Below are 16,604 nucleotides of genomic sequence, written 5' to 3'. Positions count from 1 at the left end.
CTAGTGGTATATAATAACTATAGAATCTGGTTTCCAGTGCTGTTCAGACTCAGGATGAAAAAGAATCATTAAGTAGAGATCAAATGAGAAAGCAGGCTCAAAAATCAAAGGACCATATATACAAAGGAATGTCACTAATCTTGGTACCTCAGGCAGCCTGATTCTTGGTTTTGGAACCACACCAACCAAGGTTCTGACTTCTATCTCATTCATTCCCTCATGTAAACTTCACAACACCCTCCTCATCCGTAAAACAACCTTTTGCCTCCATTTTTTTTATGGAACCTTAAAAAGATGTAAGCAGCCCTGTACCCTGACACAGCAAGTCTGCAATATCTAGTACTTCTACAATAACCAGTACTTCTCTGCCCGTTTCACTCTGCAGTGTCACTAATACAGCATTCTCAAGGCCTTCATTCATCAAACCTTGAACAAGCACCACAATTACCACTATATTCTAGTGAAGAACTAGATATCTTAGGTTTCCTGATTCAGGACGAGGAGTTGGCCTCGGTGGCAGAATGCATGCTTAGTATGTCAAAGGCCATAGGTTCTATTCCCAACATCAAAATAAAACAACAAAGACTTGTCTGATCTAGATATCAAACTTGAATTCAATTTAGCAAATATTTACTTCTATTATGTGCCAAGCAACAGTATTTGATGCCAGGGCTACAAAGACAAATAAATTACAATTCCTGCCTGAACTACTTCCTTCTCTAGCAAAGTAATCACAAGTGTGATTATATAAATAAATATAAATAAATGTGCCCAGTACAAGGCAGGGCGGCACAGAGCTCCTCTTAGGGTCACTTAAAGCTACATAAAGGATGCCTTTATTAGTCAAGATTGGAGGGAGTGAATCAAGTGCTTGGCAAAGCTGGGAACTCCTAAGCAGTTTGATATGGATAAAGAATAAAGTCTGTGTTAGGAGAAATAGGATACAAGAACTAGAAAAAGGGAAGCTCATGCCATGCCAAGGGACTTGCCCTCTGTCCTACCTGCAGGCAATGGGAGTTGCACTCCGGAGCTTTGCAGCTACGCAAAACAAGATTAGATTTGTCTTTTGCTTTTTGCTCTTTTCCTTTTTCATCCTCCGCTCTCAATCTTCATTCTGTTTTGTTTCAGTATTTGTCTCAAACAAGGCCTCATAAGTAGACCAGGCCAGCCTGAAGCTTAGACATAGCAGGGCTGCCCTCTAGCTCTAGATCCTCCTGCCTCAAAATCCCATGTGTTTCTATCACTGTCACGAGGCACTAAGCTTGGTTCCCTGCATCTGCACTCGTAAGACTGGTGGCAGCATCGAGGTGACTGAGGGAGCCTCCTACAATGAAGCACAGAGGTGTTCACTTACGCCAACAGCATACGGGGAAGGAGGGACATGAGAAATGTTAGACGCAGAAGACATGAGGCTCAATGGCTGCCTAATTACAGGACCAGCGAGCGAGGGAGCATGACTAGGATGGCTCCCAGCTCTCTGGCTTGGGTGAAGAGTGATGCCACCACTGACTTGTGCAAGAGCCTTGCCTCTGTGTGAACTTACATATGGTGCAGTCACGTGAGTGAGCTAGGAAACAGATGCTTGGGCTCAGCCTCTGTAATGGGAGAGGTAGCAGAACCAAAACGGTGGGAACGGCTTTGGAGTCAGACAGCAGACTCCGAGGACTACTACATGAGAAAACCCAAGAGCCTCTGAAATACTATTAGATGAAGCCTCATGGTCTTGAGTCAGGCTGCAGGGGAAGCAGGAGGAAAGTGAGGTAGTGCTGCAGAAGGGGCAGGGCACCCTGGTTACATAAGGGAGGAAGGTGACCAGCACCATTCCTGCAGGTACACGGACTGAAGAAAACGCACTCACCTGGAGTAACTAAGACTCAGAGTAGTGCTCAGAGAGCAACTTGTCTGTTGACTAGTCTGGTATTTCCCACTTATGTAAGAAGAGATTAGCATAGGAAGAGCTATTCAAGAAAAAAGAGCCAGGATGTTGATGGGTAAAAAGTTTGGCCTTCCTAATGTAAAGCAAAGCTAAACTCAAGTAAGTTCTGGGCAGAGATCAAATCCTAGGCAGAATCAAGGGTCTGACTGAAACCTTCGGGCAGATCAAAGGCACAATTCAACCAAACAAAAGGTGTAATAAAGAAATTAAGGGTGTGCCTCACAAACTCAATTAATAAAACAATAAAGCTTAAGTAAGAGCAATGTATAAAAATGCCCAAAGTACTGAAACAGCTAATTTCAGAGGTTTTTGGAGTCTGTGGTTTTTAACTAATGAAAAAGAATCTAGCAAAAATTCACCAAAGACCCAGAAAGTTTTTAGAAAAAACACTTAGGCAGACATAGCCAGCTTGAACTAAAAGGGGCGGAAACAAGACAAAAGGAAATCTTTGAGGCCCTAAAATTCTATTAACAGGAAGTAGACTGAGAAAACTAATCAGCTGTGAAGCACATGCTTTCTGGGGATCACTCTGAGGGTGGAACCAGAGCCTAGAGGGCAAGGCACAGAGCCATGGAGAATTATCCCAGGCCTGGGACCTAATCAAGACCATCCAGCATCTGCCATTCCACTTCAGAACTGCCATGGACCAGCGGCTCCTTTGTGAGTTCCACTTCTTCCCTTTAGTAGTTGCCCTAGGTCTGTCCCTCTGTGTCTCTTAGATGAGAGACACCTACCTCAGTGCTTGAGCATCTCAGGTTGCTAGTTAACTCCTCACAAGGTGCTAACTAAACACAGAGAACTACAGTCTCAGACCCTCGCCCACCTCAGACCCAGATTCGGATGGAGTGACTGTGGACTTGAGCTGCTGCTGTAAGGCCACACTTCTGGGTCAAGTGCATTTTGCATGTGGATGAACATGAACCATTAGGTGGCTGAGAGAGAGACTATGACACCAATGTTACCTAACTGCTTATCTAGGCCCCTTGTATACAGGTCAGGATTGGTCTGTGTGACCAAGAAATATGGAAAAGGATGGACTAGCACTTCTGAGCAATTATCAATCACTGAGGATACTACTTGAGCTCTCCCATTCACCTGATCTCTCAGAGTTCTCCTTCTGGGACAAACTGGCAAAAGGCAAGGTAGAAGGAATTGAAGCCTCAAGCCTCTGGCCAAAAGCCAGCAGATTAACAAGGCCTGCTTATAAACGTAGGGGTGGGAGAGATGGCTCAGCTGTTGAAAGCACACACTGTCTTGCAGAGGACCCAGATTCAGTTTCCAGAACTCGTGTAGTAGCGTACAACTAACTGTAAGTCAAGTTCCAGGGGACCTAATGCCTTCTTCTTGCATCGGCAGGCACCAAGTGTGATGCACAGCAAAACACTTGCACACATAAAATAAAACGTTTAAGTCTAAACAATAACAATAATTTTAAAAATAATTTAGCTGGGTGGTGGAGTGAGGCACATGCCTTTAATCCCAACACTCAGGAGGCAGAGACAGGAGGATCTCTTAGAATTAGAGGGCCAGCCTGGTCTGCAGAGGGAGTTACAGGACAGCCAGGTCTACACAGACAAATCCTGTTTCCACAAGTCCCCCACCCCCCAAAAAAAGAAAAAAAACAAACAAGCAACAACTTAGAAACAGTTTCTACAGTCCCAATGAGCTCTTAAACTGACTACAGCTCTGCAACCTGGAGTAAATTCAGACCAGCACCATCAAACCTTGATTCTTGACTTTCAGAAACTAAATAACAATTATTGTTACAATATGCAAAACTTTTGTCAGCTAAACAGCAATTAAATAAATTGTATGGATCTACAAAAATATATGAAATCCTAATATGCCCAATCCCTTTAAGCTCTACATTCTTTTAATTTAGACAACCGAAAGAACCAAAAATAAAATCATGAGCAATTTCCTCCAGAAAACGGTAACCCTGAAACACGATCTGCCTGAGTGGCACACAGGTGGCCCCAGCAGTACTTAACTATACCAAACTAGAACACGGCCCAAACTAAAGAGCAATGAAAGAAACCAGTTCACAAGAAAATGAGTAGCAAAGAAAACTGAAGAGAAAGGCGATCAAAAGGGAGACTAAGAAGACAGAGCTGCTCCCAGGAAGGTAGAGAAAACAAATTCCCTGACTAACAAAAATGAGAGAGAAATGTGCTCCCTACCAAGACATGGAAGGTGATGGTGGCAACTGGAAAGAGCAATGGAGTTTCAGATGGACAGCAGGCCATAAAAGGGTCTAAATAAGAAAGTGGAATGTAAGAGCACATTGTTGGAAAACAAGAAAGAAAAGAAAAATGAGAAAGAAACAGGAGGGATTTACACTTCATTTGGAAACTAGATGCTGTGGTGAACAGGCTTTTCCAACTTCAACCGCCATTCAGATGACACTTGAAGGGTTTCAAGATCTCGAGCACAATGAAGAGTATTACTAACTCATCTGGTGTAATCTCAACACCAATATTAAGGGTAAAGACTTTCAAAAGATCCTATAGTTAACGATCTGTGAGGAAAATCAAGGTTATTTTAAAATACAAAATCACTCACCACTTGAAAGTGGGAGAAAAGGAGACAGAATTTATTAAAATATTAGCTGATAATAGCAAACAGGTTATAAAGGCCTTTATCTTTTAAAATTCAGATAATTTCTTACTTTTGAAGAGCGAAGGCCCTGGATGGGAACTGATTATAAACATGTTAAATTTACCACCCACCACCCTGTGTAGTTCAGACACAGAAACTACAGAGAACACGGTGGAGGGCAGGTGAGGAACAGAAATAAGCATAGTATATGTTGGAAGCACTAAGAAATTAGGGCCATATTCCAAAGGTAACGCTATTTCCTCTATTTCTAAGGACTTGGGACAGTTCCTGCTCACAACAATTGTATCCCTTGGGAGACTGAGTCAGAAGGATGGCCACAAGTTTACGGTCAGCCTGTACTACAGAATAAGTTCTGTCTCACAAAAACAATAACAAAAATCTACTAACAACTAAACATAAATTAACAGGAAATGGGTTATATCTATGAGTACACCCTCAGAAAAAAATTTAAAATGTTTCTTTGCAATGTCAGTACTACGTTCTTATGAACACCTGTACCTCTTACTAAATACATCTGATACCCCAAAAAAGGGCTCCCCTAAATCATTTGTTATGACCTTTATACAAGTTGATAATTACAGGGTGCGGAAGATATCATTTCAACTACTACATCTGTGCAGAAAATGATAGTTTGCTTAATATTTACCTCCCTTTCCTCGCAACGGCTTAGTTTTTAGAACTGAGGAAGTAATTAAGTGTATCGTGAATACTAAGTCCATAGAAGAGACACTTCTGTTCGGTTCTCAAATTAATGTCACCTATCAAATGCTGCTCCCGCACACCACCTGGCTTCCTTTCCTAGAAAACACTCAGCATTTTAATAAATCGTCTTCTTATCGTACTGGTTGGTTACTGTCTCACCAAAATGAGATCTTCCGTGTCATGTGGACAGTTTCACTCTCTCACAGTGCCTGACACGCAACCGGAACCCAGTCAACACTAAGTAAAGCGAATGCCGGGCTTGGTGGCCAACGCTTACTATCCCAGCACTCAACAAGCTGAAGACGGCGGGTTCGAAGGCAGCCTGGGCTGCACAGCGAACCCACATCGTTCTCAAGCGTCTCCCTTTCGCTGTCAATCTGGTTCCCCAGAGCTGCCCTTCCTGGTCTGTGTCCCGACACCAAAGTCGGCGCTAAGCAGGCAGAAGGAGCTGTCCCTGAATGAATGACACGGAGGTCCCGACCCCGGCGGATGATGCAACGGCAGCCGCCGCAGAGCTGGTTCTGAGAAGCGACCTCAGCCCAGCCCGGCTTCAGCGCACCCCTGCAGACTCCCGCCGCGCAAGGCCAAACCCCGCGTGGTTGCACGAACGCCGCCAGCACGCCCTTCTGCCGGGCGAGGCAGGCTCCCCCAGGCACCGAGCCCAGGCCACGGGGCGGGCACTCACTGTAGGTCCGGCCCAAAGCTTGGAAGAGCAGGTCTCGCTTCACGCTGACAGTCGGCATGGCGAATCGCGGACACTGCGCCTGCGCCACGTGCGGGGCCTCTGCCGCGGTAGCGCGAAGGACCCGCCGCTCCTTCCGAGCTGTCTCACGTTATGCCTGTGTAAATCCAACAATTTGCACTCCCGTTTTTTAACCGAACACAAGAAAAATGCCACTTTCTGGATCATTTAATATAAACATATTGTGATGCTGACTGAAAGTTTGGAAAGTCGATATAATTGGGTGAAATTCTCTCTATTATGACAGGCAAGGATTCGGACAGTCCCCAGAGGCCCGGATGCTCCCAAAGTCCTAGGGAAGTTGCCAACTGGGTGGGCGGGGCGCTGGAGGGGCGGGTATGGAGGTGGGAAGGGCTTTCAGGTAGAGAGTCCCTCGCTGAAGTGTTGAGGAAAGCGGGTTGAGCTGGTGCAAGGCTGCCTGGAAGGAAGAATGTGCAAGTACTAATGGCAAAGTCTGTTAACGGGCCAGTTTTTACTTCTTTAAGCTTGAAACTCTGCAGATTTTATGCCCTAATTTTGTTTGAACACAACAGAAATCGTATAGATAGACGGTGTTAGAGACCTCAGAACTGTCAAGTATCTATCAAATGCCGTACTCAGCCTAATGCCGGCATGAGCAGATTTCATCCTTAGAGCAAGCCTGAGTGAGAGCAGGTCAGACAGTGGTCCACAGAGATGTCAGGACTTACCTAATCCCTGGAGCCTGTAAATGATGCTTTGTGTGGTATCAGCCTCTGTGTGGAGTAAGTTACGGGTTTTGAGATGATGCTTGGCCAGGGTTGTTAAGATGAGTCCTAAACGCAAATAGCGTAACGTTGTTGAGTGGAAGGCAGTAGGTGTAAGGTCACACACAAAAAAATTCCACCTTTGACATTGCTTTTGGGTTTTCATTTTGAAATAGAGTCTCAACTCCGTAGCTCAAGCCAACCTGAAACTCACCCTGTACCCCTGGCTAGCCTGAAATTTTCAGATTCTCGCGCTGCTCGAGCCTGTCGTGAGACAGCAGTATGAGTCACCTCGCCCCGCTCGAGTTTCTGTTTGAAATCAAAAGTTTGTGCTACTTTGTCTCAGCAGCCATGAAAAAACAAATAGACACCAAAGCAAAGTACTAATAATACTCCTCCCCCTTTAAGAAATAAACAGGCACGGACTGTGGGACCCACCCAACCTGTAAGGCAGAGCAGAAACATCGGTTCTTCAAGAGAACTCTGTCCTTTCCACCGCGCAGCAAGGGCCTCTGCTGTCTGTCACTTGAGGAAGCAGAAGCAGGGTCAGATCGAGGCCATCTTGGCAGTTAATCAAAGAGTTTTTCTGTCCTGATTTCCACTTACCGCGAGGCCATATGTAGCTTCCTGACCCCAAATTACTGCATGTTAATGTGCCCTTTGGGGCACACACTACAGGATTTTCCATGGCCAGAACCTCGGTTTTCTTATCTATAAAACAGAGCTGACTATACACACCTTAGAAAATTAATGCGAGGGTTTGAAATGATTCTCTTAATGAACTAGCACAGATCTTATGTCACCGATCCTGGCATTAGGGCAGGCATTACCATTCTTGTCTTTCTTCATCAGTCGCCTGCTCTTGAACGCCCGTGACACATTGCTTCCACCTGTCATCTCTCCCCAGAAATACGTCATGCTTCTTTCTCATTACATACAATCTCTGTGTGCCTTCTTGGTCACAAAAAACAGCTGGGAGAGGACTGGGGAGGAGTAAACAGAAGTAGGATGTGAATGCTCATCACAAATAATAGCCCTAACTGATAGAAAAGATGAAGTAGCGCATCACAAAATGCAAATAGATGTCGAAGTTTGGGGCCAACCTGAAAGCTGGACTGGGGTTAGAGTATCCGGCAGTCAATGCGCTAACCTAAAGATGTATTTTCGGGCATATGTAAGTGGGGGACTGTAAGAGAAAATAAAAGACCACAGCAACAAATGCAAACCAGTTCGTTCTGAGTGTGTTGGAAGAAGGGAGGCCAGGGAAAGTGAGCATTAGTTTTCCCACAGAGAAACAGCGTGAGCAGATAGACAGACAGGTAGCAAAGTAGTGGCCCACACAAATCAGGAGGCTGAGAAGTTCTACAATCTGGTGTCCGCAGACTGCACACCCAGGGAAATGAGTAAGCTGGCTTGAAGGTTTGAAAGCGAAGAACACCTCTGAGGGTCTGAGGTCCTCATTTGAGCACCTGAGGCCCAGGAACACTGAGGGCAGGAAAAGATCAATGTCTTAGATCAGTCTCGAAGACAGTGATTTCCCATTCCCTCGACCTTATGCTCTACGGAAGCCCTTGACGAGCTGGATGGTACCCACTCACATTAGACAGAGAATCTGCCTAACTTAGTTCACCAGCTCTAATGCTTATCTCTCAGAAGCACACAACTAAGTATTTGACTACTTATCTGGGGATTTTTTAACTTGGCCATGTGACCATATAGTTTACCCTTGGGATGCAGAGATTGCTCAACGGTTAAAGGATAGGCTCACAGCCAAAATTAACCATCATGATTCATTAGAGGTTTAAAAATGCTGCTTTGTTTTACCTGATACATTATCATAGGTATATTTTTAAAAATTATAGATGGATATTGGAAACAAAGGTTGTAAATAATGCTATTTGGAAGTCAAAGAGGAATAATTCTTGATATTTTACTTTTAAGGTTTGTTTCTCTAGAGAGTTATTTATAAAGTTTCAATCAAGTGAAATTAATTTTCTATTGATTCTGGATTTTAGGTTGTATTTCTGAAAGTCTTCCACTACACAATCTTTTTTTAGATCACATTTTCCTCTTTGAGTACATCAGTAGAATTCTTTTCCATTGAAATCTCAGATCTTTTTTGAAATTTGTTTTGGTTTTTAGAGTTAATGACCAAGCCAGTTTTATTTTCTTTTCAAACAGAAATGCCAATACCACTTATTAAAAAGCTTCTTTTCCCTCTCCAGTTTGTAATACTGTATATTAAATTTCCACATATATTGGATCTCCTGCCAAACTGTCTCTTTCAATGCCAGTACCAAGCTATTTTAATGATTATGGTGTCATTTTCCAAATCCCTCCTGGAAACCAATTCCGAAGGCCAAAGAATCACATTGTCATTTAGTTACACGAACGACCCTCCTTCTCTAGTTACTTTTCACATTGCTGTGACCAAAAATACCCAACAGAAGTAATTCAAGGGAGGAAAATTTAGTTTTGGCATGCTTTCAGAGAGTTCCGTTCGTCATGGTGGGAAAGGCATGGCAAGGGGGTTCCGTTCTCACTATGGAGGCCCAAGAAGTAGGGAGGGAAATGCGGGTGCTCTCTTAGCTTCCTCTCTTCCACTCTAGCCCATAGAATGGTGCAAAACATGCAAAACAGATCCTTCCCTCTCTGGAATCAGCCTTCACAAGCACGGCCAGAGGTGTACCTTTCCATCTCCTAGGTGTTCCAGTCAAGTCAGCATGCATAACAACATCCATAAGTATGCTTCTCTTTCATCATGAAATTTCACGCTTGGAATTATTCTGAAGAAAAAAAAACTGTTATCATGTCTTTGTAATATTAGGAAAAAAACTGGAACAGCTGAAACATCTCCCAACATGGCTTGATTAAAGTATTGCAGTATGACATAATATGAAGACATTAAAAAGAATGTAGAAGGCCAGGGATTCAGCTCAGTGGTAGAGTGTTTGCCCAGTGTGTGTCACGCCCTTGGTTTGATGCCCAACGCCCCAAACTAAAATAGAAGTAAAAATAATGTTGACTGTTGTGATGGCCAGTTGACAGACTCTAGCATCACCTGGGAGCTGGACCCCAGAGAACGCCTGTGAGGGTTGCTGATTATGATGCAGAAAGACCCATTTTAACTGTGGAGGGGACTATTTCCTGGGCAGGGGATCCTGGATTATATAAAGTGGAGAAAACAGGGTGAGCACTGCATTCATCCCTCGTAGCTCATTTTTAAAAATATTTATTGATTATGTATACAGTGTCTGCATGTAGGCCTGCACACCAGAAGAGGACACCAGATCTCATGATAGATGGTTGTAAGCCACCCTGTGGTTGTTGGGGATTGAACTCTGGACCTCTGAAAGAGCAGCCAGTGCTTTTAACCTCTGAGCCATCTCTCCAGCCACCCCTCTAGTTGTTGATTAGGGATCCAGTGTGACCAGCTGCTTCAAGCTCTTGCTAGTTTGACTTCCTTTCTTGGATGGATCTTGAACAATGAACTAAAATAAACACTTTTCAGAATATTTTATCACAGCAACAGGGAAAAAACTAAGATAACTATCTGCTGTCACACACTGTATCTATATAGTGCTGTGAGTTTATTTTTAGAGAAAGGGTCACTCTATGTAGCACTGGCTGTCCTGAAACTTGATATGATAGACCAGGTGGCCTGGAACTCATAGATATTCACCTGCCTCTGACTCCCAAATGCTAGGATCAAAGGCATGTGCCAACACATTCTGATGTACGCTGTGACATTTTTAACATGAAAAAATTCTTCAACAAATAGTAAAAAAAGTTATTAAATACCATACTTAAATGATTAATTTTGTCTAAATGTATGAATGTGTAAATATGAGTGAAATAGATGAGTGCATGATGTGCACCTGTTATTAATAGCTCTCTGTGGGAGGTGTAATTATTTTCTTCATTATATATTTTATAGTTTACAGAGCTATAATTAATAGTTACTGCTTTTATTTTGAGTAAAAGTGTCAATATGAAACACAACACAATCATGCTCAGTTCTTTCCCATGCCTGATCACTGGTAGATGTCTCTCTCATCGCCACGCAGGGCCAGGGACTGATTGTTTTTGCCTGTCAAAGCTTTAGTACGCACAGAGAACATGGCTGAGAGGACTGCGTAACTCTCACACAATGTTTGTGGCTCAGGAAGTAATTGGGAAAGTGATACTGTCAGGTGTGAAATTCTTTCTGCATGGGACTGAGAACATAGTACCTTTGAAATTAGAGCGGGAGGACATTAACATGACACAGATATCGTACATGTTTTCACGTGTATGCTGTCATTGCCAGCCTCCATTTCCGCTGATGATAGTCAAAATAAAGTTTGTAGAAACAATTTCAAAGCTGCAAAGTGCTATTTGAATCTCAGATACTTACTCTGACACTAACAGTCCCAGGGACTGTTATAAACTCTCTAAAGTTAAGTCAAGTGGAACTGGATCTATGTCTCCAGGAGTGGGATGGTGCATGCAGATACACAATTTACTATGATTGTCTAGTCTGTACTATTGTGTGTCTTTACTTGCTTGTAATCAAAATCTCACATCCTTTTTCTGTTTTCTGTGGATGTATCTAGTGGTAGAGCACTTACCTTCCCAGCAAGTGTGAGCCCCATTCCATTCTGAGTGTTAAAAACAACCTGTGCACATTCCCTTAACTGCAGCTACTCACTGAGGAAGCTACAAGAAGACTGTTGTAATAAGAGCGGTGGAGCTGTGTTCCGCCACCCGGCCGCCCGCATGGCTAGCTTATGCCCCGAAATAATTACACGGAAACTGTATTCTTTTGAACACTGCCTGGCCCATTAGTTTCAGCCTCTTATTGGCTAGCTCTTACATATTGATCTAACCCATTTTTAATATTTTGTGTAGTACCATGAGCTGGCTTACCAGGAAAGATCTTAACCTGCATCTGTCTGGAGTGGGAGAATCATGGCGACTCCTGACTCAGCTTCTTTCTCCCAGCATTCTCTTCTGTTTACTCCACCCACCTAAGGGTTGGCCTATCAAATGGGCTAAGGCAGTTTTCTTTATTAGTTAACCAATGAAAGCAACAGATAAGATACAAGAACCACCTCCATCATTTCCCCTTTTTCTGTTTAAACAAAAAAGAAAGGCTTTCACTTTAACATAGTAAGATTACATATAGCAAAACAGTTATCAAGCAAGAATTACAGTTATAATATTTATATCTATTTTATCTTTTATCATAACTAAGGAAAACTATAACTATAACTAACCATTCTTCAACTCCATCAAAGACTCCAGAAGGATATAATATTACCTAAGCAAACAAGAGATCCAAAACTCTAGAAATGACAGAGACATCTCACTGCCTGGACAATCACCCAAAGTTCTTTTGTACTGTTGGGGCATCCATCTTCAGCCTTCAGGCCCATAGTATTCAGCAGACATTTCCATGAAGCAGGAAATTCCAAAGACAATTCAGTCACTTTCTGCTGTGTCCTGCAGAATGTCTCGCAGACTCTTTCATGAGTCAGGAACCCCAAAAGACCATCTCACCTTCAGGCAAGTTCAGCAGTCCTCTCCCTGCAGGTTCTCTGTGTCCAGCTTATGCAACAGTCCAGGCAAGAGCAGTTTCTTGCCCAAATGGCTATCAAACTCCTTAAGGAGCCTCTTCGGTGCCCATCTTCCTCTTGAAGTAGATTGGTGCTGCCAGGAGCAGACGTGTCTCATTATCATGAAAAGCCCTAAGTTATTAAAACATTAAATGCCATATTCTGCAGTCTTTGAAAGATATGAAGAATACCTATCTAGCTGAAATATATCTATGCACATCTAGAAAATCTAACTAACATGACTAAAAGCTTGACAATTATCGATGATTATCCATTAACAACCTATATACATTACATTTTTAAATGAACTATACAATCACAATACCTTAATCAAGATTAGAAATACATATACTTATAACAAAATTGACCTTAAAATCATACCAATGCAAATTATTCATATCTATATCATAAGACTGTGATTTCAGTGTTAGCCTAGGCACCACAATGAGGCCCTGACCTTAGAGCAAACCCCAAACTAGTTCTCACTGGGAGAGAATGGCTGACAACAAGACGGATGGCAAATGAATCGAGCCTCTTTAAAGGGCTGAAATCCCTGGTTGTTTTAAAGGTACTTGTATTCTTTTATGCTTCCTGAAACCTGTGCTTTCTACAAGATGTTCAGAGGGATAAGGGTTCCAGCATTGCAAGCTGGAAAGTTACAGTCTAGAGTCAAGAAATAAATAGATGACCTATAATGTGGGGGTCAAAAACCATATTAAAAAGTTGAAGAGCAGGAGCAATGGCTCAAAGGATATAAAGGCTTGCTGCCCTTTCAAAGGACACAAGTTTGGTTCCCAGCACTGTTGTGCTGCTCACAACCAGGGGCTATGGCAGGGTCTTCTTGCAGAGGTTTGCACAACACACATAAACACATAAATCCAAATAAATCTTCTTTTAAAAGTTGATGCTTCATTTTGAGAGAAATGGAAGAAATTCTGGGATTTTTGTAAGTGACAAGATTAAAATTTGGTATTTTTGAAAAACTCATAGTAGTCGTGGTTTTAGTTTCTCATCATTCTAGCAAAGTCCTTGTGGTGTTCAAATGGGAATGGCTCCCATAGGCTCGTGTTTGGCCTGTTTGGTGGAACTGTTTGGGAAGGGTTAGAAGGTATGGACTTGCTTCAGGAGGTATGTTACCAAAGTGGGCTTTGAGGTTTCAAACTCCGAGGCCAATTCCTGTTTTCTCTCTGCCTCGTGTTTGTGTTTCAAGGTGTGTAAGCTCTCAGCTACTGCTCCTGCCTGCCTGCTGCCATGCTTCCTGGCGTGATGGTCGTGGACTCACCCTCTGAAACTGTGAGTTCCAAATAACTCTTGTACAAGTTACCTTGGTCATGGCATCTCTTCACAAAAAGAGAATAGTAATTAAGATGGTTGCTGATGTGGGTTTACATTGGCTCACAACTCCAGAGCATCAAGCTCAAGATCCTGCAGCATCATTTGTTTTCTGGTGAGGGTAGTGACTCATGGGAAAGATTGTAGAGTCTACATTGAGGTGATAGTTTATATCTTGAGTCAGGACAGTGAGAGAATAGACAGGGAGCTACTGTTTAAAATTTGAAATGTCACCCAAAGGCTCATATTTTGAACAGTGGATCCCTAGTTTATGGCACTAGTTTGAAAGCTGTGGAGCCTTCCTGAGATGGAATCTGGCTGGTGTGAAACAGGTCCCTGGAAAAGGACTTTTGAAGGTATACACTCCTAGTTAGACCCTGTGTTTTCTGCTTTCTATTTTGGGGCCATTGAGCTGCCATCCACACAAGCTCTGGCTGCAATGCCTTCCCAGCCATGATTGACAGACACCTCTTAACGGGTGCCAAAATTAACCTTCCTTCCCTTAAGTTGTTTATGTTAAGGATTTTGTCACCGCATCTCCAAAATCAACAAATACGAAAGATCTTACAATCCTCCTGGAGTTTATTCCACAATACTCTGAGACATATCAGACCTGACTTCTTTAAGGTCAAAGCACTTCCCCTAAGTATCCCCTCCCTTCACCGGGAGCCAATCCTGTAACATGGACCTCTGGGGACATTCATCCAAACCAAAGCGAGAATACTATGGAAAATAAATCATGGAACAGTTGAGAAAGAAAATTTCATGATGAGGAGACCAGTTAGGAGGTTGCAGTAATATAATGGAGACATGGTTGTGCCCAAGACGGGGAAAAATACGTGTAGAAGGAACAACCATATGATGATGATGATTGATGATGGAGGGGTATCAGGGAAGGTGACATGTTGTATATAAGAAGGCACAAACAACCAAAAAAGACACACACTTGAGTTCAAGCCCCACCTTCTGGGTTGGACTGTCTCAGATGGTTCTGGCTGCTACAACATTTATTTGTCACAGCTCTGGAGGCTGGAAAACTCAAGACCAAGGTGCCATTGTTGGATTCTGATAAGCCCATGGGTGTATTGCATACAGCTGACTTGTGGATGAGGGTTCACAGCAGGTAGGAGAAATGAGCCTCTTTCTTTGGGACAATACCCCATTCATAATCACTCTTGCCCTAATTGCTAATCAGTAAGACTGCTCAACAGGGAAAGGCACCTGCCACCAACCCTGACAACCCCCAGTATTCAGTTCCCAGAAACCACATAGTGGAAGAAAAGAACCATTTCTTTCAAGTTGCTCTTTGACCTCCAAACACAAGCAATGGCATGTGTGTACACATACACGGAAAAAAAATGTAATAACAATTAAAAAGACCTAATCACCTCCCAGTTACCTTCACCTCTTTTCTTTTTCTTTTCCTTCTTGTGCAAAAGGTTTATTGGGAAAGGGAGAGAGTGGAAGATTGAAAGGCCCTGTCAGAGTGAAGACTTCAGAAAGGCAGGAAAACAAGAGGAAGAAGAGGCAAGAGAGGAAAGAAGAGACAAAGAGGAGTGAGTGGCAAAAGAGATGAGAGGCAAGAAAGGCAAAGAAACAAAGAGCTACCTTCACTTCTTAAAGGCAATCAACTTAGTGAGCAGGATTTCTGTGTGAATTCTGAGGGAGAGGCAAATATTCAGACCATGAAGCGAACTGTCTCAGAATCTGCAGCTAAATGATGGTGACTGCTTTGTCCCAGGGCTGGTTAGTTTCTGGCTGCCCATCTCAGGAACGTGCCCACACACAGTTTCACCTTGCTTCCCCAGACTCTCCTTGCCCCTGACTTGATTGGGTTGATGGTGCTCCAAATTCACAGATTTAGTGTGCATGACTGCAATGACCGTAAAATTCTCTAGGAGTAATAGCTTATAGTGTCAACATATATATACATATATATTAATATATTATATTATATAGTGTCATATATAATTTAAAAAAGCAACCAGGAATGAGGCATGGTGGTGCATGCCTTTAATCCTAGCAATCAGAAGGCAGAGGCAGGAGGATCTCTGCAGGTTTGAGGGCATCCTGATCTACATAATTTCCAGGACAGCCAGGGCTACATAGAGAGATTTTGTTGCAAAAAAGAAAGCATCCGGGGAAGCACGAGTTTTGTAAAGTGTCCATCATTTATTATTTATTAGCACCACACTTGGGGGCAGAGACAACTGAAGCTAGATTTCTGGGGCTTTCAGAGGAGCAGTGAAAAGCAGCACTGGTACTGTGTGCATCTGAGTCCTCGTGTGTGGACAGAAAGACATATTGCTGCATGGTGATGACATCACAGCCTAGGTTTGCTAGGCAGCACTCCTGTATGCCACCCCATGGCCATCCCCCAGATGGGCCATGCCCAAGCCCCATCACCCTGACAAAATAGCTAGCTAATGAATCCGAAAAGAAGAAAACCAGGCAAGGCAAATTCCTTGAGCTTTTCCCAAAAAAGTCTTGAAAATAGTTTCCTGAAAGGCATTCCATTGACACTATTACAGTGAAAAGGTCTCATTTGACCGTAAGCCAAATGGTCTTTCTCAGTGGATCACAGTAAGCACAGCAGGTGGTGTGTAGAAGGACGTAAACAAGAAACAAGATTATTTATAAGCAATTAATTTTTACGAAATCAAAACTGTGACTTTTGTCCTATGTTTTCCCTTTTAGGAAATCTCCACCTAGAAAGAATATTGCACTAAAGCTTTAATTATTTTAGTTACTTACTTTATTTTTTATGTGTATGAGTGGTATGTACCACATATATGCTGGTGCCCATTAGATCCACCATGTGTGTGCTGGGCACTGTACCCAGGTACTCTGAAGAGCAGTGAGTACTCTTAACCATTGAGCTATCTCTCTAGCTTTTAAAATTTTAAAAATTACGTGTTTGTATCTGTATGTTGATCTTGGTGGCAGGAGAG

General features: G+C 42.9%; 1 protein-coding gene across 2 annotated transcripts in view; it reads right to left on the bottom strand.

Annotated features, from left to right (window-relative positions):
- Positions 1-6,049, bottom strand: part of Farsb (phenylalanyl-tRNA synthetase subunit beta) — a 65,576-nt gene extending 59,527 nt beyond the window's left edge. For both annotated transcript variants that reach the window (XM_057757910.1, XM_057757917.1), the window contains exon 1: positions 5,943-6,049. In XM_057757910.1, the coding sequence (XP_057613893.1) occupies positions 5,943-6,000 (58 nt within the window). In that variant the 5' untranslated portion in view covers positions 6,001-6,049. The remainder of the gene's footprint in view (positions 1-5,942) is intronic.
- Between the last annotated feature and the right edge of the window lie 10,555 nt (positions 6,050-16,604).

This window comes from Chionomys nivalis, chromosome 2, assembly GCF_950005125.1.
Source record: "Chionomys nivalis chromosome 2, mChiNiv1.1, whole genome shotgun sequence".
Taxonomy (NCBI): Eukaryota; Metazoa; Chordata; class Mammalia; order Rodentia; family Cricetidae; genus Chionomys; species Chionomys nivalis.
The sequence above is the reverse complement of the archived record's forward strand: the minus strand, read 5'-3'. Positions and strand labels throughout refer to the sequence as shown.